Source organism: Terrapene carolina, unplaced genomic scaffold, assembly GCF_002925995.2.
Source record: "Terrapene carolina triunguis isolate 2854851 unplaced genomic scaffold, T_m_triunguis-2.0 Scaffold136, whole genome shotgun sequence".
In the NCBI taxonomy this organism is placed as follows: Eukaryota; Metazoa; Chordata; order Testudines; family Emydidae; genus Terrapene; species Terrapene triunguis.
In genome coordinates, this window is record NW_020664487.1 from 1,276,358 (window position 1) to 1,301,865 (window position 25,508).

The 25,508-nt window shown below is 39.7% G+C and overlaps 1 protein-coding gene across 1 annotated transcript in view; it reads right to left on the minus strand.

Moving 5' to 3' along the window:
• Positions 1–25,508, minus strand: part of CFAP299 (cilia and flagella associated protein 299) — a 392,772-nt gene that overhangs the window by 255,120 nt on the left and 112,144 nt on the right. The window contains exon 3 of the mRNA XM_026653347.1: positions 3,318–3,408. Within this exon, the coding sequence (XP_026509132.1) occupies positions 3,318–3,408 (91 nt within the window). The remainder of the gene's footprint in view (positions 1–3,317; positions 3,409–25,508) is intronic.

The window sequence follows — 25,508 nt, forward strand, 5'->3', positions numbered from 1 at the left end:
AGTCAATTATTCAGTGCTATACACATGGGAAAATTATTCCCTGATCATCCTCACATGAGTCAGCTTACACACTTAAGCTTCAACACTATTAGCAAGTATAATTACAATGTTATGTTCAGTCAGGAATTTATTCAGTCCTTTTCAAACCCACTTATGGTTTAAGTCTATACCCTTCTGTGGTAATTAATTCTCAAGAGCTGTCTATATTTATTTCCAGCTTTAAATTTACTAGGCTTGTCATTAATTTTGTCTAGTGACCCTCTTCCTTGTATTACAGGTTAGATTTTGAACAAAGACTTTCACATGAGCTTGTAAAACTCCCGCTTTATTACTGTTTTTATAAAAAGAAGATTCCAAGATGGGCACTTATCCTGTAACTTCTGAAGCACATTTTTAAGGTAGCTGTTTCTTTCAGTGGACAAAAAGATATTGGGGCCACTGGTCTGCTGGATGATCTCAGGCAAGTCATGCCACTCTGTGCCTCAGTTTCCCCATCTGTAAAATGGGGATGATGATATTGACCTCCTTTGTAAAGAACTTTGATGAAAAGAGCACTACAGATGAAAAGAGGTAGGAACTATTATTAACTACTGAATTCCTTTTATAATATTCAATGCCGCAAATAAATCTCTTAATTCTTTTCTTTTTCACACTAAATCAACCTATTTTTTCCAATCTTTCATCATATGTAAATTGAGCCACACAGCTAACCATTTTTGTTGCCTTTTTCTGGACCTTTTCTGCTAGGAAATCCTTAAATACCACAAGAAACACTTTTCCCATGGTACTTCTCAACCAGCTGAAACCACAAGGTGTTTGAAGCCTCAGGAGAAAGCTTGCTCACATAGGTTTTAGAACCACATTTTCAGCAACATTTCCTCTGCAAATTCTAGTGGCTAATTAGCTAGCCATAAAAAAGCAGATATGGATCCCAGAACTGCATAGGAGAAAAATATAGATACGCTTTTACTTTAATTATGAGAGGTGGAGGGGAAAAAAGAATATACTGTATATATTTACCATTTGTCTGATCAGCTTCAAAAGCAACCAGAGTCAGGGAAGAAGATCAAAATCACTGCAACCTCTCATAAAGCCAATGTTATTTTTGCAGAATTGTTTTAACACAAGGAGAGGGAATCTAGTGTCACTGTGAGCACAGAATCAAATAACTCTCAATGTCCCACATAGGAGGGATGAAAAAGCATAATTTCAGTCCATATGCAGCAGCAAAACCAGTGTCGTCTTTATTGTCTCATCAGTCCAGTTGTGCCACGAAGAGTTAAGTGATGTGAACTCATTACAAGCAGATCTTACTCTCCTATATAACAAAGCTAGCAAACATGAATCAAGCCAAGTATGAAGGATCTTCTTCTCCTCAACTATATTCACATAGAATAGTATGTATCAGTATTCTGGTCTAACGGATATTGCTACATGATGACTATTGATAACTCATTACTTTGCAGTACTAACTCTGAAAACAGGCCTACACAAATTGTGAGAAAAACTGATAGTGTGACAAATCCAGTCCTGCTGTTACTCAATTTGGTCCAATTTGCTGTAGCACAGTGGATCCCAAACTTTATTTGTTTACACACTGTCTTCTTAAAAAAATGTTGTGAGGTAAACGCTCATATACCATAGTCTGAGGATCCTTGCTTTGGTGAAAATCTCCAACGGCCTGTAAACTGCACTAAGACCCACAAGGTTTAGAGAATCTAGACAAGTTTCCAAATTTGGGGGAGAGGGGTGTCTCTCCTGTTACCAAAACTTTGTCAATTCCTACTTACCTCTCTGCTGAACAATATTTTATTAGTGCATTTGTTTGCATTTTTATAGATAAGGCTAGAGAGAGTGGATGAAAATAAAAAGAGGAGATTAAAGGAAATATATAGGTATCTTCTCTAACTTTTGTTTTCTCTTTGACAAAGGGAAAGAGATGGGAATGAGGGCCAGCAAAAAAATATAGGGCTAGAATAGAATTTAGAGACAGAAAATTCCTATTCAATTTTCCAATCTGTCATCTGACATTACAGGATTGTTCCCCTGACAGTATTCCAGAGTGCTCTATCTCATCTAAGTCTAGTGAAAAGTCTTGCTCAGTTTCGTTCCATTATTTCTAATCATTCCTCCCGGAAACATTCTAATCAAGTCTTACATGCCTCTTTAGCTCAACCATTAATCTCAGATGTGTAATTTTATCAAGAGTTTTTGGAAAATCAAAATATATTATCATTTCTCTGATCTGCGAAGGCAATCGAATTGTCAAAGAATTCCAATGGGTAAGTTAAGCATGACCTAAATTAAGCCCCAGTTCTGCAAACTTGTGCATTTTACATGAGTCAATGAGACTATTTATTTATTTTGATTTAAAAATATAAAAAGATGCCTATCCAAGGCTCTAGGCATCTTAACATCATTAATAATACAATAAAATCCCAGCAGTATTAGAGAAATAATTTCACGGGAACTCAGCCAGCCAGCCACCTACAAAAACTCCTTTCTACTTCTTCAGTGTTATGGGAAGCATACCCTCAGCCTTCTCCAAAATTCCTATCAAACAGATGTCTTTTGCAGCACGCCTGGAAGGTCACCAAATTCAATTTTTCTGGCCCAAAGGGGGAGTCATATTCCAGAGTCCTGGAGCCCCTACAGAAAATGCCCTGCCAGTCACCTTCTCTCTTTTATGAGCGAGACCCGGTTTGGGCACTTCCTCGGACTACAACTGTGGCAGTACGGCCCGGGTTGAGAGGCAATCCTTCAGGTACGCTGGTCCCATGTCATATAGGGCTTTATAGGTCATAACCACCACTAAATTCTCTTGGAGGCCAGTGGGCAGTAGATTCCACAGCATTGGTGTAATGTCATCATAGAGCGATGCCCCGCTCAATAAGGGAGCCACAGCATTCACATGTGTGTAATGTTATGTGTGTGCTTAAGCAGCCACAAGATTGGTGCCTAAATCCTTAACAAATATCCAAAATCAAAATGTACTTCTCTTCTCCTATTACATCCTTTTGTATGGTTTCCAAGATTCGCTCCACCAATACCGTTAAATGTACCTGTCTGTAGATTCCTGGTTTGTCTTTTCATGCATTTTGTCAAAAACAGTATCATTTGTCACTTTCCAGTCCTCAGGGAACCTCTCCCAAATAGAACTTTTAAAATGCATTACTCGAGGGAAAAAATAGTTTTGCTATAAATTACACTAATAGATGTTTTAATGGAAAATGCAATATGTGCTACAAGGTAAAGATGGTAGCTTTAAATGTAATTTTTCAAACTATTTATTATTATAGGATCTCAAATGTACTCACAGCCATTTTCCCACTGCGGTTGGCTTCCTCCCTTTCTGCCAATGCCTTCAGAAAATTATCCTTCAGTTCTTTTCCTGCACTTGATAATGTTCTAGAAAAACAAGAGAATGTGTATTAATTATTATTATTACAGTAGTAATCAGTGGTCAGAACCCCATTCTGCTTGGTGCTGTCCAGATATATATTAAAGTAGCAGTCCTGTTGTATTAATATTTATGGAATAAATGGACCCAGAGAGTCAAAGGTGTTTACATGACCCTGTCGTTGTATAACACTAAACCACCAAATAGGGTTCAGGTTTTTGAATACAGAGACCTCAGCCTGCTTAGTCCCATGGCAAAAACACCATTAAAATATTTTAAAACTTTTCTTAATGGTACAGAAAAGAAGGGAAAACAGTTAAAGTATCCAAAACATAAAGTATTAAGTAAGGCTTTCATTTTAACAATATCCCTTATTCCCTTTTGCTTTAGCTGCAAGGAGTTTTTATAAGAAAAAAGACAACAGACAGTGCCCCAAAGAGCTTATTTTTTTGATTAAACCATTCTGAGCACCTTACATTCCTTACACAATAATTGTACATGTCATACCAATTTAACAAATAATAATTTTTCATTAGCCAAGATATGCTGCGTAGAAAACCTTGATTTATGATGCTTTCATTTGTGTGATTCCTAGTACATCAGGATTAATGAAAACAAATATGTTACACCTAGGCAAGGTGTGGCTAATGCCATACTTACATAAGCATATCAACTTTTGTTAGCCCGTAGGTGTAAATTTACTCTACACTTGACCTTTCAGTCAGCAACCTATCACACAGGGTACTGATCTGGTGCTCACCGAAGTCACTGGAAAGGCATTGGATTAGGATTATAGGGCACAGAAAGATGTTATTTTATAAAGTGAAGGGAAGAACACCATTAGCACATTTTATTCAGGTTCTTGATACTTCTGCTGGTTTTTCTACTTCTGTGCTATCAGGAGCAGAAGCAGCTGGACATATGAACTTGGTTGACCATAATCATGCATTATGCCCATTCTGAATCTTGAAACGCTAACAGGAACAATGTCTCTTTTTGCTCCATAAAAAAATGAAAGAAATGGTGCAGAAACGCTACTAAATCCTAAAAATTACTTATTGGCCTTTTGAGTCTTGAAGAGGTACCCCAGAAATTAGACAATAATTAGGAACGAGAGCCTGACACCAGATAAATAGAAATCCACACTGAACCTTTGACAAAACCTTCAACAAACAATTGCTGTTTTTAAACAGGTTATACAAATTTTATGGGCCTGATCCAAAACCCCATGAAATCAATGGGATTTCTTCTACTGATTTACATTTGCTTTGGATGAGGCCTTATAGGAGAGAAGAACATGTCTGAATCATAACAGACTCTTAGGTCCATGCTCCCACACCCAACTAATGTAGGAACTAAAGAGATTTGTTCCCCTTTTCAACATTAAAACCTGTGATTGCTCATTGGCGTCTTCTCTGATAGGGTTGCCAAAGGTCAAACAGTGCCCCCTAGTTCAGTGTAAGTCTGTAAACAAGACAATATTATAACTTTCTCCCACTGAAAATACTATCAATATGAATGTTTTAATAAAAGCAACTATATTTCTCCGTCTCAAGTAGGTAGTGTACCATGTCTGGAAGGACCTCATGTGTCAACTGCCTATTCCACAATGTTTCAAATAGAACAGTGTAATGAAAACTCCAGGAGGAAAAATAAATGGGGCATCGAAACATCCTTGTCCTGTCTAGTTATTATTTCTAGCTTTCCAGACACTTCTATAGAATCCACGAGAAAAGCGAAGCTATCAACAGTGGATCAACGTTTTAGATTTCAAATCATTTGAACCACTTTTCCAACAATTAAACCTTCAAAGCTTTTTATAACTATGTCTAAGTATGATGCTATCTCTACACCAGAACACATTAGCATATAGCAAGCCATATCTATGTCTGAAATCAAATAGCAGGAAAACAGGCAGATTAAAAGGACAAATTATCATGATCCCTCTATACCCAACTCATGGAACATTTAAAAAAGGAGGCAGAATACCAAGGTACCTCCAAAATGCACACATCCCCACTATCTTCCCACCATTATGAACATAAATCCAATAGACAGTTATTACATCACCCTTTTAAACACCCAGAATCATTAATATAATTATCTCAAACAGGCCCAACCTCTGATGTGGTCAAATAGCAATTTCACATACATTTTCTAGGACTGCCCATAATTTCAAATATGTGGGTCACAATTTGGTGAAAACCTAGCCTATTCTATTTGGAGAAACATATTCCCATCTACACAATTGAAAAAAAAAGAAGAAGACATTTATTCAGAATTTTAACAAGATCAGCAAACACCACCATACTATTATAGAATCAGAAAAATGTAGGGCTGGAAGAGACCTCAAGAGATCACCTAGTTCGTCCCCCTATGCTGAAGCAGGACCAAGTATACATAGACCATCCTTGAGAGATGTTTGTCTATCCTGTTTATAAAAACCTCTAATGATGGAGATTCCACAAACTCCCTTGGCAACCTATACGAGTACCTTATTGTTAGAAAACTTTCCATAATATTTAAGCTAAATCTTCTTTGCTGCAGATTAAGCCCATTACTTCTTGTCCTACCCTCAGTGAACATAGAGAACAATTGATCACTGTTCTCTTTATGATAGTCCTTAACATATTTGAAGACTTATCAGGTCCCCATCACCTCAGTCTTCTCTTCTCAAGATTAAATATATTCAGTTTTTTTTTAATCTTTCCTTACGGGTCAGATTTCTAAACCTTTTTTCGTTTTTGTTGCTCGCCTCTGGACTATGTCCAATTTGTCTATATCTTAAAAATATGGCATCAGGAACTGGACACAATACTCCAGCTGAGGCCTCACCAGTGCCAAGTAGAGTGGAATATATATCTCTCATGTCTTATGTATGACACTCCTGTTAATACACCCCAGAATGACATTAGCCTTTTTTTTTTTTGCAACTGCACTATATTGTTGGCTCATATTTGTGATCCGCTATAACCCCCAGATCCTTTTCAGCAGTACTACCACCTAGCCTATTATTCCCCCATTGCATTTGATGTTTCTTTCCTAAGTGTCGTACTTTGCACTTGTCTTTATTGAATTTCATCCTGTTGATTTCAGACCAATTCTTCAATTTCTCAAGGTAATTTTGAATTCTAATCCTGTCCTCCAAAGTGCTGGCAATCCCTCCCAGCTAGTTGTCAACCACAAATTTTATAAACACCCTCTTCACTCCATTATCCAAGTCATTAATGAAAATATTGAATAGTACCAGACCCAGGACCGACCCCTGAGGGTCCCCACTAGGTATGTCCTCCCGGTTTAATAGCAAATAATTGATAACTACTCTTTGAGAATGGTTTTTCAACCAGTTGTGCAGGCACCATATAGTAATTTCATCTAGATCACATTTCCCTAGTTTGCTTATGAGAATGTCATGTTGGACTGTGTCAAAAGCCTTACTAAAAATAAAAAGTCTACAGCTTTGCCCCTATCTACTACAGAAACCCTGTCAAAGGAGGAAATTAGGTTTGCTTGGCAAGATTTGTTCCTGACAAATCCATGTTGGCTATTACTTATCACTGTTATACTCTAGGTGCTTACAAATTGATTGTTTAATAATACATTCCAATATCTTTCCAGGTATCAAAGTGAGGCTGACTGGTCTATAATTTCCCAGGTCTTTGTTCCCTCTTTTAAAGACAGATACTATGTTTGCCCTTCTCCAGTTCTCTGGGACCTCATCTATCCTCCATGAGTTCTCAAAGAAAATTGCTCATGTTCCAAGCTTAGCTAATTCCTTATGTACCCTACGGTGAATTTTGTCAGGCCCTGCTGACTTGAAAACATCTAACTTGTCTGAACATTCTTTAACTTGTTCTTTCTTTATTCTGGTTTGTGTTCCTTCCTGCTTGTTGTTGATATTAATTGTGTAAGGCATCTGGGCACAATTAATTTTTTTTAGTGAAAACTGAAGCAAGATAGGCATTAAACACCTCAGCCTTCTTGGTGTTGTCCATTATTAGCTCTCATTCCCTGCTAACTAGTGGACCTACACTTTTCTTCCCCTTCCTCTTAATGCATCTTCTTATTGCTTTTTATGTCCCTAGCTAGGTATAACTCATTGTATTCCTTAGCCTTTCTGATTTTGTCCCTACATGCTTGTGCTATTCTTTTGTATTCATCCTTAGCAATTTATCCATGTTCCCACTTTTTGTAGGATACCTTCTTGATTTGCAAGTAATTAAAGAGTTCCTAATGTAGCCATGCTGGCCTCTTACTATTACTAGACTATTATTATTCTTACTGTCTTGTCTTCGCATCAGGATAGTTTGCTGTAGTGCCTTTAATATTGTCTCTTTGAGAAACTGCCAGCTGTCCTGAACTCCTTTTTCCATTAGGATTTTCTTCCCGTGGGACCTTAGTCATGAGTTCTAGGAGTCTGTTAAAATCAACTGTCCTTATACTGGCACTCTCACTCCTTCCTTTTCTGAGAACCAGGAAGACTAAAATTTCATGATAATTTTCACGCAAGTTGCCTTCCACCTTCAGAGCCACAACCAATTCCTCCCTATTAGTCAGAATCAAGTCTAAAATGTCTGCTCTCTTGGTTACTTCCTCCACCTTCTGAAACAAGTTGTTGTTCCCAACACATTTGAAGAACTTATTGGACATTTTGTGTTTTGCCGTATGACTTTTCCAACAGATATCAGGGTAGTAAGCCTCTCATTACTACCAGGTCTTGTGTTTTGGATATTTCTGTTATTTCTCTAGAAATGGCTCAAGCATCACCTTCTCCTGCTTTGGTGGTCTACAGTAGACGCCCACCCTTTCCCTCCCACATTTATCTTTACCCAGAGACTAAGACCCACAAGAAATAAAATCAACAATTACAACGTGGGCAAACAAAACACGAGAAATGTAACCCAAGACCCCTTTGAGGAGTGCTTGATAATAGCTAATTAATTCCAGTAACACAAGAGAAAAGGTAAACAATGACTTTAAACTGAAAATTACACTGCTCCTATATCTATGAATGTGCCAAACACTTACTCATTTGGAGCCAAATCTGTAAAGGCCACTTACATGCTTAGCCAATCAAATATCCCAATGAACTTTGGGAAAGTCAGATTTGGGTATCCATATACCTATTGGCAAATAAGGGAAACAAGTAGAATCTATTTGACTGTGTGTATATAACAATTCTGCACGAAATATCCATGTCTTTGTCGCACTGTCAGCTGAGTGCTGATATGATACTGAAATGTTTGCCACGTCTTTTACTGACACTGAAGCATGGTTAACTTACTAGTATGAATCTTACAGAATGCATTATTTGTATAAAGTCTGATTTTGTTACTGCTATTGATACAAATTGCAGCTTAACCTTGTGCTTAGGACTGCAATGGTTCTCACTGCAGGCAGAAAGTACACTGTTTCTAGAATTCTACATTTGCTTTTGGACTGAGCTCCAGGCAACAGAAACAATATGTTACTGCTAAATAGAGCCCTGGTCTTGCAGTGTACAAGGCCTGTGCTGGATCCAACAGACATCAGCATCCACGAGGAACAGAGCAGCCCATACTAATCTGCACCTTTAATAAGACAGAAGCAGCTTCCAGACACTGAGCAGCAAAGTTTTAGCAGGACTGCTACTAGGAAATCTGGTAGGAAAAGGCTGTACTGAGGGAATTTGCCACCTTAAAATGTTTATTGCAAGGGAGTGTCATTGTCAGTCGATATCCATCTGGACTATCAAGGCCACTGTGTCATAACATGAGCAATAAAAGTTGTAGTTATGTAAGTGTAAAGTTACAATAAGTTACTAAGGCTCAGGCTCGGTGTTCATGCCAAGAAGAGGAGAGATTCACTCTCAGAAGAGGGTCCTTGGGCAGACTAGCATACCCATAGTGACTAGAACCCATCCGACTGCAAAGCCTACTTCAAATCAATGGATACATTTTAAAAAATAAATTAATAATCTGTGTCACTTTACCTGAATAACAATCGATGCAAAAACTGTAAAATAAGTATTCAAGGACCTATGAGGATATAGAAATACTGCACCAAATTCCTGCATGTCATCTTATGTAGAACACTGTTGACCCAAGTACCTCTACTCATTTACTTGGTTTGAGCTAAACAAAATAAGTCACATAGATCAAATTAAGGGTGCCCAAGCAGGGGTTTGCACTGATTTAATTAAATTGGATTAGAAATTAGGTTACGTTAAAATGGTGCAATTTTCTCATGTAGATAAGGCCTTGCATGCATTATGAGTATTTTGCACACTCTTTAGAGTCATTTGATATTAGCCACTGCTAAAGACAGGAGTAGGTAGTTTTTTTCCCCCTGGCATAGCAACTTTTACATTCTTAGAGTTGTGTTACTATCATTTCAGAGACAAGATCAAGCACATTCCACTCTGAAAAAGCTCCCTCGCACACAAACAGGCTGAAGATTTGGGGTGTGACTAGCTTGGAATTCATCAAGGCTACAAAAATGTTTGTGCCGTCTTCCTGCTGGGGTAGGCGAGCAAATTCCCAAGGATGGGAGGGGTGAAGGAAGGGAAAAGAGCTTGTGGTGAGGAATTCTGCAGCCTCCGCCGTGCACTGCTCCTATTCAACTAGGTTTATTTAACACTCGGTGACCTGAAAAACCTTGTTTAAATAAATATCCCAAAAAAGTTATTTCCTCAAAAAGCTGGAGTAAGTTCCTTAAAAAGCTGCAGGGTTACAAATTTGTATACCTGTGTGTAAATACTCCAATGCCCGGAATCATGCAGTTTGCCACTGCCCTTGAAAAATAGGGGAGAAGCAATGTCAACAAGCTAAAAATCAAAAATTGTGTTTAATTATTAGCCTGCAAGTTAGGTGTGTAATTATAGCATAACACAGGTAACCCTAACATGCAATGTGCTTATCACTCACCACTTCGAACCACTCCTGCCAGTCATTTCATGCCTCACAATACTTGTTGAAGGGTGTTTTACAATGCAGCCACTTTTTATGAGCCTGCATTATCTCATGGCATTATCATTGTGAAAGGCAGCCTCTGAAGAGAATTACCAAGTGCGCACATGGCTAAGTGTCAAATGAGTGGCAATTTTTTTTTTTTAGCTGAATACAGCATTGTTTGTTTGCTTTTTTAGAAAAACATCTTCATAGCTATTGATCCCTGTGTTGCAAAGGAAGGGTTAAGAACTTAGAACACTTTCAGGAAAGTCTGTCAGGAGATAATGTGGTTTGATTATGTTTCTTCACACTGGGTCTGATTCAGTGCCCATTGACTTCAGAGGTAGCAGATCAACCTTGTTGTGCCTGACCCCAATTCTCCCCTGGCGCATCCCTCCTTGTGCACCAATAAACATAATCTTGCCAGGACTATTTTATTCTTCCTTCAATTTTCTAGGCATTTAGAGCCTGCCCATAGTCACTCCAGAACTACATTTAAACACAGTTCATGTAAGCAGGGTTCTAAGTACGATTATTTCTATTACAAGGGCAGAGTCAGGAATTGAACTCCAACCTCTTCAGTTCTAGCTCACTGCCTTGAACACAAGACCAACCTTCCTCTCAACTCAACTAATATTGTTCCCTTGAACAGAACAGAGAAAGCGATGAACCGTGATCTAAATTATTTAACCAAGCTGTGCTATAGGACCGCTGTGGTTTATACCATACTTTGGTTGAATGGTTTATAAGATGATACTATTAGCAATCTTCTAGCAAATGCTCTGCAACTATAGTTCTTGAATTAACATAGCCCTGTTTATTTCTTCTTCTATCACAAACACATATGAAAGGTTTTTCCTGTGCAAACAGAAATGAGAGCGGGGAAAGCATTAGTAGCATTACTAATCCCCGCTGCAAAGCCCTTCTCTGTGGACAGTGCTTAAATTAAATAATGCAGCTTAGAGAAAATAACAGGCATACTTTTCAGCAGGAGCTGAATTGGGAAAGTAGAACCCTATGGGGAGCGGAAGTCCTGCCTTTTCCTTCCTCTCCTTTTTTTCTGGTCAGCAAACTTTTCCCTTTCTATTTTCATTTTCTTGTAACCATCCAACCCCTTTAGCTGTCACAATGTACATTAGAAGACAGGAAAGTAAGAGATGCATTCAGGGCCGATGATCTGTGAAAACAGGAAAGTTTAGGAGGTGGCTCTTCCTGAGACTCAAGGTGCTGACATTCAGAGAGGTTAACAACAAATTTGGAGGTTTTGTCTTTATTTCCATAAATACATTTCTTGTTTGACAATACTTCATGTTGCTATTAGGATACCATCAGCTCTCATGCAAAACCACTCTTACTGTAAGACTGTGTCTATATTTCTTTTTCATCCTTATTCGGAGGGGGGGGAACCCCACATCTTTTCAGGTTTACAGTTTAGAAGTCTTTTTCCTGTATCTCCTGATGGGTGCTTATTCAGTCTTCAACTACTGTGATGTTTATATATAAACAGAAGAAAGAGTTCTTTTTGAACTAGGTTAGTATTCCTTGATTCTTATTTTGATTGGGCCAAGTTGCCTTTTTCATTTTGTTATCGTTTCCTGGGGTTTCATTTACTTGATTTTCTTACCTCTTATACCATATGGTTTTTTTTTTAAATAGCAGTAGAGTCACAGTTGGAAATGGAGCAACTCAATTTCGGTTTTAGAAAGCCTGTGGACCTAGAGAATATTTTTTTATCAAATTTAGATAATGAGAAGAGTATCTAATGGTCCCACTGTTGTTTTTAAAAGTAGACAATATGTTCCAGCTCAGCAGAAAGTCTGGCTAGTGTGCATATTCTCATATAAGTTGTTAGAAAGCAGCTGTGGCTCATTTACATACACCTGCCCCATAACTAACAGACTCACATGCATATGTTTGGGCCTGTATTTTTATCTGTAATTCTCCCACATGCTGAATCACAGACTTCAGGAAGAGGTCTGTGAAGCTTAAAAGCTCGTCCCTTCCACCCACAGAAGTTGGCCCAATAAAATGTTACTTCACTTACTTGGTCTAATTTTTATTTTAAAATATTGAAAGTTTAAACCTCCTAACACTGAGCATTTCAAATGGGGAGTTCGAAGGCTAAATCATGACTTCAGCACTGATTGTTCACTTCATAAATATTCATTTTATGTATATGTACACAAAGTGCACTATCCTACAGAGGAAGTGCAGTCTAGTGGTTAGGGTACTAGCCTGGGAGTTGGGAGACTTGACTTTAACTCCCTTTCTGCTGCAGAGTGTGTTTGTGACCTTAGGCAAATCAATGAAAGTTAGGAGCCTTGTAGCGGGGCAGTTACCCCGCTCTGGTGGAAAAAGGTTAGGCTGACTGGGGAAGCAGCCACAGCTGGGGCCATGACCCAATCAGGCCACATCTGGCCCTGTTATAAGGGCTCAGGCTCTCTCTAGCTGTGGAGGGAAAAGGACCTGGCTGCCAGGGAGCTCAGGGTACCAGGAGTAGAGCAGTGCTGAGGAAAGGCTGGCAAATCCCCAGGCTGTAGGCCTTGCTAAAGCCGGTACTGGGGTTGCAGAGATGCAGTCTGGGGTTAGGCACAGGCAGCTGGTCTGACCCCCCGGCCAATGATGAGTGGCCTTTACAGACTGCAGTTGCCCCAGTAAGGGGGCTAGATGATGACTGGCAGTAGCCACTGAGGCAAGGTGGGTTTAGAGGGTTGGGGGTTCCCCTGGGAGGGGAGACCCAGCATGTGGGGGTGCGGCAGTGGGCAGAACCCAAGGGTAAGGGGACATGGGGGTCCAGGAGGCACATGGGGGCCTGAGGCAGGTGAGACACTGGCCAGCAGAGGGCATGCCCAAGTTGGAGTTGGGCTAATTCCCAGAACAACCAGCAGGAGGTGTTGCGCCGGTGACTCTTCGCTCTGCTACAAGCCTAAATACCTTTGTGGAGCTGGACCTTAGTCTTTTCTGCTTCAGATCCCTAACTTTAAAATAGTACTTCACAAGCTCAAAAGGGGTGGTATAAGAAGGATAAATAGATTTAAAAGATCGTGAGATGCTCAGATCCTATGGTAAAGGGGGCCACATAAAAAGTAGTGATCCTCTGGTTTGTGTTCCATTATTTGAATTGTGAATTTGAAAAAAAAATCTATTTTTCAGTGTAGTGTAGTTAGGGTGACCAGACAGCACGTATGAAAAATCGGGACAGAGTGTGGGGGGTAATAGGTGCCCATGTAAGAAAAAGCCCCAAATATTGGGACTGTCCCTATAAAATCGAGACATCTGGTCACCCTAAGTGTAGTGTCTTCTGCAGCTCAACAAAATGCTGCTCACCTCCACAGCAAATTATTATCCATAGTGATATTTAGCTTGTGGCTTTGTAGCCACAGGTAGCTCAGTCAGAATCTCCGAGTGGTTCTTGAAATGTAAGAGTTTGAGCAGCATTGCTCATGCTATACCTGGTCTCTGGCAGAACAAAGAGTCTAAATTTGCCTGACACGTGTGAAACATGCATGGTGCTGCTGAAACTCAGACCGGGCTTGCCACTAACTATCCCAGCACCCAGAAAAAGGGGGAAAAGAAGAAAGTCTCCATCTGACCAGCTACAATGTGATGAGGTGGGGAGAAAAAGGAGAAGGTATGTTGGTGGGCAGAGACACAGGAAGTAATCCTGGTGCTGTGGCTGGACACCATTGCATTGTGCTATTTTTTGTCATGATGCTGTAACAATAGACAATGACATTAAGTTGGAATGATGCCTTGTGATTACATTGTGACTACGTTAGTTGATAAAACATCGAGGTTAAGAATCTCTCATCTAAATCAAGCTCAATGGCATCAGGTCTATTGATTTAAACAGAATGATGAACAGGAGGGAAAATGTTAATGTCCTGCAAATATTGGGCCAAATCCTTTCCTCAGAGACCCAATCCTGCCCTCCATACTCAAGCAAAGCTCCCACTGAAATTAGATTACGGAGGGCAAGACTGGAGCCCAGATATTCATATGAGGCCCTCACTGAAATCTACGCATATATCCAGAGGCAGAGTTTGGACCATTATGTAAAAAATGTTACTACTGCATTTGAAAGAAAAGTGCTATATTCTCAAATAAGCATTGCGAGGGGCAGATTGAAGGGGATTTCTAGTTTCCAACACCTTCTTTGTTTCAGATTTGTCAAATACAGGTCTTCTGCTGTATCATCCACTCTAATATGGCACAATAAGCAGCTCTTGAATGGACTGGAGCCTAAAATCAATTTTTTTTAATTTTTCTCTGTATAGTGTATTCTTAAAAAGGTTTTATTTAATATTCTTTTAACTTAAAAAAATGCTGGGGTTTGGGGGGTGAGAGAGTACTTTTCTCCCTAAAAAGACCACATTCCCCAGCTCTTTCAAAGCTATTGTGAAGACATCAGCAAAGTGCATGCTGTCACACTGAGAAGGACTGCATGGACTGCGAGAGCTGTGCTATTTGCAGATAAGAAACAAAAAACAGCATTCAAAGTGTACTGAAATGTCCCCTTTCAGTATCTTGTTTATTAGGGGCATCCAGGTCTTGATCCTAAACCCACTTAGGGTGACCAGACAGCAAGTGTGAAAAATCGGGACAGGTGGTGGGGGGTAATAGGAGTCTATATAAGAAAAAGACCCAAAATTGGGACTGTCCCTATAAAATCAGGACATCTGGTCACCCTAAACCCATTAAAATGAATGAAAAGGCTCAATGATTTCAGTCAGGCTCTCAAGACATAGCTTTACATTTACAATAAGGAGTAATAGTAATACCCATCTTTCTGATGGAAGAATGGGCCCAATATTTGCTGGTCACTTTCTGAAATTTTTAAAGTTGAATGCTATCCCCATTAAAGCCAACTGAACTCCTACCTGCAAGATTATGCTCATGGTGTGTAGTTATGAATGTGTAGAAGAGCTGTATGCATATACAGTATATTTCTATTTTGCTAAATGTACCATTTCAAATAAATGTACATTATGTGACTGTTACAAATTACCTATCCTTTATCAGAAGTAATTGGATTAGGAAGTTATTTTAAAAAAAAGTTTAAAACTCATAGCCATTTTGACATGTATTCAGTTGAGAAATCTGCTATAAAAAATTTTGATTGCTACTTACATAATCTAATGTACAGGAAATACCTTTGTAAGGACCTTAATACCACATATCTTATTGTTTAATGAAATGAACAAGTAATTGTAAAAACTACACTTACTACATGATATTCGAAACTCCATGGAGTAAATGATTTTTTAAAAAATATTATGGTTGCTTATACCCTTCACTTGAACAGTTTCCATGGTTATCCCCGCTTTGGCTTGCACTGAGAAGCCCACACCTGACAAAACATTGGCACCGTTATTTCAAACAGTTAACAGAGAGCTACCAGCAACATGGCCCTGTCACTTATCCAACATTCACAACCTTTAAAAAAAGAAAGTTCCTTTATCAGCTCAGGGCTAAGTTCATAAAAACCACTGTTGCCAGCTTTAAAAAAAAGTATTTGAGCGTGTTGCCTAATGTGGTTAACATAGTTTACAATATATCAAGAGGTGACTTTGTCCTGAATATTATACTTTTTGGATTAAAGATAAAGAACACTATTTGCAGTCCTTACTCAAGCAAAACTCCTACTGATTTCAGTGGGAGATATATGTTGAGAAAAGACAGTGAAGGCATACAGTGTATTCATTTTCACCTAAGACAATTTCATATTTTTTTAGCAATGCCAACTATTAGGGAATAGATCTAGCTTTATAGAAACACTCCTGATGAAAAGGGCCACATAAGAGCTAGGCATTAATATTGTTCTAAGTTTTTTCAAGGATAATAATTTTATTATTGTTTATTTGTGTTGCAGTAGCACCTAGGAGCTCCAGTCATAGACCAGGACCTCAGTGTGCTAGGTGCTGTACAACCAAGCCCACCTGTACCCCAAAGAGCTCACAATCTGAAAGGCAGATGTTGATATTGCACAAAGATAACATTAAGATCTCTTGATCCAAGTGGTCAGTTTTAATGATAGACTAACTATTATGGTTCAGTTAAAAACAGAATAACTGTGAAAACAAAGTTTTAAGAACACAGGCCCCGATCCTGCAACATATCACGCACGGCATTGGGTCTACAGTAGGCAGCAGGCTGACCGTGCACTGCAAGGGGCCATATATATTAATTTCTGGATATAGTTACAGTGTAGTAGTTGTTTTCAAGATGCAATTCAAAATATTGAGTTTCACCTACTGGATTCTCTGAAGTTGCTTACACTTTATTTGTCATGAAACACACCTTTTGGAGAGAAAAATTTGATCCAACACTTCATTTTATTGACTTTGTTTCTGACATGTTAACAGTAGCCCAGATCCTTAGCACAGCTGGGCAGCAAAGTGCAACTCAAAAGCGTGGAAGGGTATTTCAAAATTGGCTGTAAACCACTTTGTGCTCCCCCAGTCCTGGACTGACTCTGCACTAGGCCAGTGCCCCAGTATAAGTTAGAGCAGACTTCAGACTTAGAGTTGGCTTCTAACTGTCCCAAAGGGAGGAGTGTGTAGGAGCCTGGTTTGTGCCATCGAAGAAGGTTGCCTTCTATTTGGGTGATCTATACCAGCTTTAGGGCCACTTTGCACTGGCAATGCATTGTAAAAAAGCCACAACAGAATGTGGGTCACCATTTCTTCAGTGGAGAAGATCAACCTGCAACTAGGTGTGTTTGGGTGTCTTCTCCACATTCACATATCAGGCTGTCCTTCATTTTCTATTTGTGTACTAGGTAACTACAATCGCCCACATGAGATTCACTGTGATCCATATCTTACCTGGCATGGTGAAGCCAGGTGGTTAGTTTGTATGATCCATGATGAGGTCTCAATTTTTGACCCTACTGTTTTTCTCACACCTACTGAAACTTGTCTTTTAGTGACAGTCCCAAGGTTTTGAGAGATTTGGCCACTAACAAGGAGTTCCTAGAATTAAGGTGGCATCTTGGGGTGGAGGTCTTCGTAGATGGGCAAGTCTGCATTTGTTATCCTACAGTCGTATTCTCACATTATTGCTGCTTCTCTTTGGAGGGATGGCAGTAAGATACGTGCGAGAACAGGGAGACAGACTGTCAGTGTTTACTTCACCACTCCTTGACAATTCTCATAACTGCGTTCTGTTGCACATCCGAGGCCAGGTAGGGTAACCTTAGGGCTAATTTAAGCCACCAGAGCAACACAGGGCAGTCTTAACTGCAGGGCAGGATCTGGCACCATATCATTGCTGAATAATTGCAAAGGTATGTAGATGGCAGTTAATGAATATAGCAATGGAGTCACCCAAAAGTATCTCTGCATTCACTCCTGACGTTTTCAAGTCATATTGGACTCTAAGGTTTTCTAACTGCAGCCGCTCTTTTATAAAGATATATGTGTGGATGTGGTTGTGGGAGCCTCTAATCTTGTTACATATATTTTTTCACAAGTGGTTTGAGTGAAAGAACCATAAATCAAAACGAAGCAACTCAGACATCAAACCTAAGAAAACTACCTGAATCTTTGGATTGTACTGTACAAGATGCTTACTATAAATTTTACTTTTTTTTAGATCAAATAAGAACATTAATCCATTTTAAAGAAAATAAAACACCTATAACTATTATGCATTTTAACAGCATGAGACGACAGTTTTGGCAACATATTAGAACTTGGGATTGGGATATTATTAGTAATGGAGAAACTTATCCATGAAAATTAAGTTACTTATCAAGATCTGGACTCCACTTGTTGAATATTCACAACAGAATAGATCAGCAAGAAACCGCACTACACTTGCAACCTTTCCCCCACAAAGTCCAATGTTTTAACTAGCCATGCAAACAGAGGCCCTGATCTTCCTTCAAGTCCTTATTCAAACCAAACTCCCACCGACTGACAAAGAACTACCAACACTTAGCCTTTAGAACTTTCCATTCCTAGATTGTAAAACACTTTACAAAGTAGATATCACTAACACTATTGTATAGATGGGGAAACTCAGGTTCTAAAAGGTTACATCATTAGTCCGAGGTCATACCACCGTGCTTCCAAATGCATTGATGGCTGTGGGACTTACGCATATGCTTAAGTGGATCAGGGTCAAAGTGCTCATTCTTTACAGGATTAAGCCCTTGATATACAGTAGGCCAAGAATGGCAATATGCAAGGACACTTTGTTAAGACAAATAATACACTATGATAACTTCTTACCGAATTGCAATTTTCATTCATGCTATATTTTCAAAATTCTTCACTATGATAGTATGGTAAGCTATTGCCATGATATTTTCAGTTATCTATTAGCAAAACTACTTTAAAGTTTTATGCAGCTTTCTATCTGAGAAACTCCAAGTACATAATACAAATAAACATGAATAGGTTTAGCCTCAAAACATGCCATATGGGGTAGAAACGTATTTTTATCGCATATTAAAGATGAGAAAACTGAGCCACGGAGACTCAGCAACTTCCCCATGGTCCCAGAGAGAGCCCCAGCTGAGAGGGAAACAGCACCCAGGAATCCAGACTCCCAGTACACTGCGCTGATCACACAACCGTCTTTATTCCCCATACACAGATGCAGGACTCTTAAGCGACATCTGCTCTGTGAAGTAGGAGTATGATTCCCTTGCTTGTGTTCACATGCCTGTGATAACTTTCATTGAGCTAGTGACAATACAAATAGCAGTGTAGCTGCAACAGCCTGTGTAGTGGCAGCGGAAGGAATGCTTAGTCGTGTCGAGAACGAACCCTCCTGAAACCAGTGCGTGTGTGCTCGGCATGGCTAAGCTGTGCCTCCCCTGCAACTACCCTTTCTACCACAGCTACACTGCTACTGATACTTGCGTTAGCGCCATGTACGTGCAGGCTGGCAGGGGGACCACACCCCCAGCTTTAGAATTATGGACACTTCCACACAGGGCCGGCTCCCACTTTTTTGCCGCCCCAAGCGGCAAAGGGGGGGGGGGCCGCGATCAGCAGCACTTCGGCGGCTGCTCTACCGCACCGCTTCATTCTTCGGCGGCAATTCGGCGGCCGGTCCTTCCCTCGGAGAGGGACTGAGGGACCCGCTGCCGAATTGCCGCCGAAGACCCGGATGTGCCGCCCCTTTCCATGGGCCGCCCCAAGCACCAGCTTGCTGCGCTGGTGCCTGGAGCCAGCCCTGTTTCCATAGTCAGAGAGAGAGACAGAGACAGAGAGTGGGTGTGTGTGTACACAAACACACGGGCCCTTTTTTTGATTTCATGCAAGTGTCTTCAAAACAAAATTTCTCCGTAAGACCCAGCATTATATGTGACAATCAGATAACCTCAGTTGTCAACACAACACAGAATTTAGCATAACTATCAACTCAAAAATCTACTTTGCTGCATGAGCTACAATAGATAAAATACTCTTTAGAGAAGCTGGCCTCAGCCTCATTCCAACCTTTACTGCCTGGTATTGTCACATTGCTGTTATAGACATACTGGGACAGATTCTGATCTCATTTACACTGATTTCAGTGGCGCTACTCCACATTTATACGGGGGGAACGGAGATCAAAATATGGATCATTGAATGTTTTCACAGGATAAACTGGAGTCCTCTGAATGCATTCTGCCTCCTGCAGAGGGGAAAAAAACGTGTTAGCAGACAAGCTATACAAAATATTTTTTCATCAGTCAATACAAAATGTATTTAGCACTCCTCATTCCTCCTCCTATTTTCACAGTCCAGCACCCAAACGAGAGGTCATGCGAGAGAAAAGGATTTCCTTTTGAGGGGAAGGGAGGCCGAGGGCCAAAATTTGCTCTGTTACATTTAATCTACCTGACAGCAGAATGTGACCCATTGTTGGAAATAAGATTTAAACAAAATACTCCAGTAAAATAAATTTAAATTAATTGGGGAAAAATACACACCTGGGCACTCTACCTAGTAAATGCTGGATTAGCAGCTTCCACTTTGAAACAATACACTTCCAAAGAAGAAAGTTTTAAGGAAACATACTTAAATGTGGTGCTGTTATCTCTTTGTGCTTGGCTAACTAACCAGTCTCCACTTCAATTACCTGGCTGCTATTATGCAAATGAGATGGATGCCAGAAGTCATGCACCTGTGTTTGCCTCTTTATTTAATATTCTTAGTAAGTCCTTAAACCCCATTCTGTGGTAGAGGATTGCTCAACTCAGGTTACATTAAGGCAGGTAAAGTGCTTTTCAAACTGTGACAATGGTTACAAGGAATTCAAAATAACAGAATGTTTAGACTTGGTCTCATGGATGAGAAGAACAAAAGCACTGTATGTTACTGAAAGGTTTGCGTTTAATATGGTTGATAATCTTTACCCAGTTACATTAGAGCAACAGAAAACAAGATAGACCCTGAGCCTGCCAAGACTGATGCACATGATTAAGTTCATGTGCAGTGCGTAGTGAGACATTGACTTAGACATAGAACTAAGCATGTACACAAGTCTTCGCAGGATCTGTGATAGCCATTTTCTTGTTTCATTTTCAGTGAAGGGAGAAGTATTTTGTGCTTCCTGCCACTCCTGCTTCATCACCACCATTACTAAAACAGTGATCCAACAACAGATTATTGCTCATGCCTCATGCTGCAGTTATACTTTATTGTTACTCAACAAGAAAATTCATCTGTGTAACTCCAGTAATTTCAATGGAGTTAGACTAGGAATTAATTTGGCTCATTGTGTGTGGTTAATATTTGTATAGGATTGATGATTGCATCAGAATAATGAAGGAATTACGTCTTCATTTGTGTGAAATAATAAGCTGACTTTACAAACAATCCGTGTATGTGAAAGTTTAACTTTGTAAGATATGTAGAAAAGTTGATTAATAGGTGACCACATAGTTCTACATTGTTACATGCTAAACCACAAGTTACCATCTTCAACGGAATAAAGGTAGAGATTAAGGGCCACATTTTCAAAGGCAGATAATCCTGACCCTCCAATTTGTTGAGTGCAATCAAATAGAAAGGCATAAACGCTAACAGTCACACATACAATTAAAGGTGCCTCTAATACTGGAGCATTCTCAAGAGAATGGAAATGCTCCAACAGCCAGCACTAAGATCTATGCTAAGACACCAAAGGAAAGACTTTTTGGCAAGACAAAGGCCATAAAGTACCAAGAGGTTACAACACATATGTGTGGAATCAGACATGCTAATAATCTTGAGTCCAGTGATCAAAAATTAGCTCAGCACAGAGTTATCACCACGCTGGAATGAACAGAGGGAAAACAAGGCCAGCTGGTGCACCAGAGCCAGGTAGTGTAGATAGAGCACTGGAGGGAAAGAGAGACTCGATAATAGAAAACAAAGTTTATTTGTGACTTGCTGGTAAGGAAGCTAGCAAAGTGGATAATGGCATGGATAGAGAAGGTCCAGCACACAATTCCTGCAAGAAGTTCCAAGTTGTCAAGAAGGAAATAAGGCCTACTTCTGTTGCAGATGCCGTGGTCTGAGATACCAGTATTTAGTAAGCACAGCGTATGTCCAGCTACCAGGGCTTTAGTGGGCCAAAAGACATAGGATACCCTCACAGTTGGGCCTTTAATGAAGAGGCATGGGGGATGATTGCCTTTAGTAAACTACTTGTCTAATCTGAAATTTTCTGTGGACTCTGTATAATATAAAGATGACCAAAGTCAGCACAGCCACTGTAAAGTTAAATATAAAGAACTCTAGCTTTACATTTTGGTATTTCTGAACACTGATAAGATCAGACTGTTTTGGGTGGGTATGGTAGGTTAGAGTTTGATTTTGTCAGAGTGTTGAAAATGAGAGCAGAGTTAAGGTGACTGGGGTATTTTAACTGTTAATATGCTTTCTTTCAATTGTTTGGGTTCTTTGTAAATGTAAACCTAAACTATGAATTCCCTGACTTTTTAAGAGTTGGGTTTGTTATTACTGTTGTGTGTTTCTTTTTTGTTTTTGCTAATTACAAGGTTCATGAATGGATTTGTACCTTTAAATTGCACTCTCAACCTTCACCTTAACAAAAAATAATTATCTGCAAATCTAAAACTGCTGAAGTTTCTTCAAGCCTAAAGATTGATAGAAATCCCTGGAGACGGATGGTTAGCCCAAAATTCAGGAAAAGCTTTGTGAACAAAGGCAAATCTCTCACACCAAACCTGAGCTGTCAAATCTTAGTTGTGAACATTTCACACAGCACTATTTATTTACAGACTACAACTTCCATTGTTACAAAAAATTTTATTTCTTGAACGCTCCTTGATGCATTTGATCATACTTTTAGCAGTGCAGCAAGATGTGTTTTGCTTAGCTGGTTCACAATACAGATGTTTAAGTTTAAGAACAGGTTAATACCATATAAGCTGCTGCACTGATTTAATAAGTTTATATTTTTAATTATTTGTTCTATTAAGAAAGAACAAATACAGAAAACATGAAAATTGATAGCACTGATGTGTCATGAAGAATAAACACCACATCAGTGAAGCATTCCTGTGTATTGAAAATCAAAAACCAAAACCTTTTAAAGAAAGTCTCCCTCTCCTACTTGCCAAGGAAAGCAAACAGTTTCTAGACTCAGAGAACTCACTGATTGGAATCCAGCTATGGTCCTTGATGCATAAAAACTACCTCACCCGTTCCCAGGGATTTATAAATTTGATTTAGAATGTATTAGCAGAGCTGGTATGAAGTTTATTGTCTGGAGAATAGGGAGCCATCCCTCAGCCTGGTCTTCTGCTCTTTTTCACAAAATGAATTTTTCACGTTCTTTGCCAAAAAGTACTCCATACAACTTCTACTAAAATGCATATCAGGTGGGGAGAAGAGGAGAGAGGTGGGGAGAAGAGGAGAGAAATCACTATGAGATACATTTTTATGTATCTCATAGTGATACATTATAGATAGGTGCTGCACAGAACTTCCCAACCTAAATCTGCTGTCCCTCTCATTTATAATCCCTAGCACTCCTGCTGTTACAGTCTTGGTTTCTCTCTTGTCCAGAGGTTACCAATCATGCCAAAACAGGTCAAATTGCATAATAATAGCGATATGGGTTTTCAATTACTCCCTTTTCTATGCCACTCATTCAGAATACGGTGAATATGGTAAACATGAAGAAGCAGTGTTCAGATTACCCTTTTTCCTTTGACAATAAAGTGCTACATTTCCCCTACCCCCGTACCATGTTGGTTTCTGCCAGTGTGAACCAGGCACATTGGAGGGCAAATGCAATGCAGCTCAAGAAGTGGGAGGTGCTGACCAGGGTGCTGGCTTGCTCCCTTTTCTAAGCAAACTAATTGAAAAGGTAGGGAAAGACAGTCTGCAATGGTGCCTGTCAGTACCAGGCACCATGGCCTGCCCATTGAAAGGTGATTTACCTCCATGTTCATCTGCTTGCAATCTCTGCAGCATCTTAGGCCATTACTAAACAGATTCTGTAGTCCTGTCTTCAGCAGGGGGATTGAAAAATTACACAAAATTGCTCAAAACTTTCCGCTTAGACCAAAACCAGACGGTCATAATGGGCTGTTCCTCCACCTCCAAAGCCTCCACATGTGGAGTCTCACAAGGTTCAGTTCTCTCCTGGATCTTATCAATAGGAGGGTGTTAGTGAGACAGCGTAGGCTGAAGTGCTAGCAGCACACAGAATACGTTTAGCTCTACCTCGCCTTAACATCCTAGCTGAAATCAACATCAGGATGAAGAGCATCTGGCTATCCCTAGGCCCAGGCAAGACTAAGGTGAAATTGGCGAGCAAACAGAAGCACTATGAAGAGCTTATTATTGGGTCTGGGATATGGGTCTGGGAGGTACCTACCACAAGGATGGCCCCTGCCCGAAGTTATTCGAAGTCTAATGATGGACAGACAGGAAGACAAGTAGGGACACTTCAGGGAAGGGTAGAGGCAGTGTGGAACAAGAGAGCTGTTAAGAAGTATTTAAAAGCAGACAGAGGATAGGGACCTTCTGGATAAGTTCAAGGAAATTAAACCACATAAGTCGCATGGAAGGAGGTGTAGAGACAACTGTTTGAGAAACTAACAAGTAGGCAGACAAGGGAGGGGATGCTGATGCCAACCTACCTCCTCTATAATGTCCCTTCTATTAACAGCGTATACCTTCAGACTGGTATGTTGATCTGCAGCCTTGGAGTCCTTATGGAGCCTTGGAGTCTCAATAAACACACCAGCAAAGACATGCCCTCTTTCATCTCTGAGTGGCCAGAAGACTGCTCTCCATCCTACTGGGAAAAGATCTGACTATGGTGAGCCACACATTCATGATCTCCAACCTTGATTATTGCAACTGATATCTAAGAATGAAGACAAAACTTCATACCCTGAAAAAGCTTCATCAATACAAAACAGAACTATCAATAGACCAAGGCAGCAACTTCCAGAGTCACCATAGAGCAAACTGACCACAGGACAGAACTAAATTCACACCTCACCTCTGATGCAGGTTTTCCTCAATGACTTCTCATATAAACAGACATTTAAATCTAAACACACAAAATACAGTTAAAAACCAGGGCTCAATCATAAAACTTGGGCAGCTGAGATGGGGGAGACAAACGTGGTTGTGTTGTGTGCATTTAACATGGGTGAGACTATGGACAGCTTTGAATGAATAGCTATTGTTTGTCTACTTTAAACACAATAACTATGTGAAGAATTAGATTCACCATCACGCATTGAGGAGCCTTAGGATACTTGGAACCTGATCTTCTAACATCAGATTCAGACTGGCTCTTTAGTGAGCAACAATCTTTATATTATTATTTCTCATCGTATTAGAGAATTAGATTAATTAGAAACCCTATCGAACCTTGTTTATTGTTTATTGTTATCCTTTTTGGCGATTACCAAGCCTAGAATGATGTAATACCTTTGTTCAATTTAAGGGAGCTTAAAATTTGGCATTTTCTGTATTAACACTGACACACTTCCTCTGACAGAATGCCATAAAAGTAGTGGAGGGCAATACTGGACATTTAATGGTAAATTCATCCCTTTTATACATATAAATTCAGACTGATTTCAGCGGGAGCAGGAGCAGGCCTTAAGAGTGACTATATAAACAATTTTAAAGTCCCTCTGTGTGCAATGCAGAGAATAGTAAATGGTCACTTTTAAGGCCCGATCCTGTTCCCACTGAAAT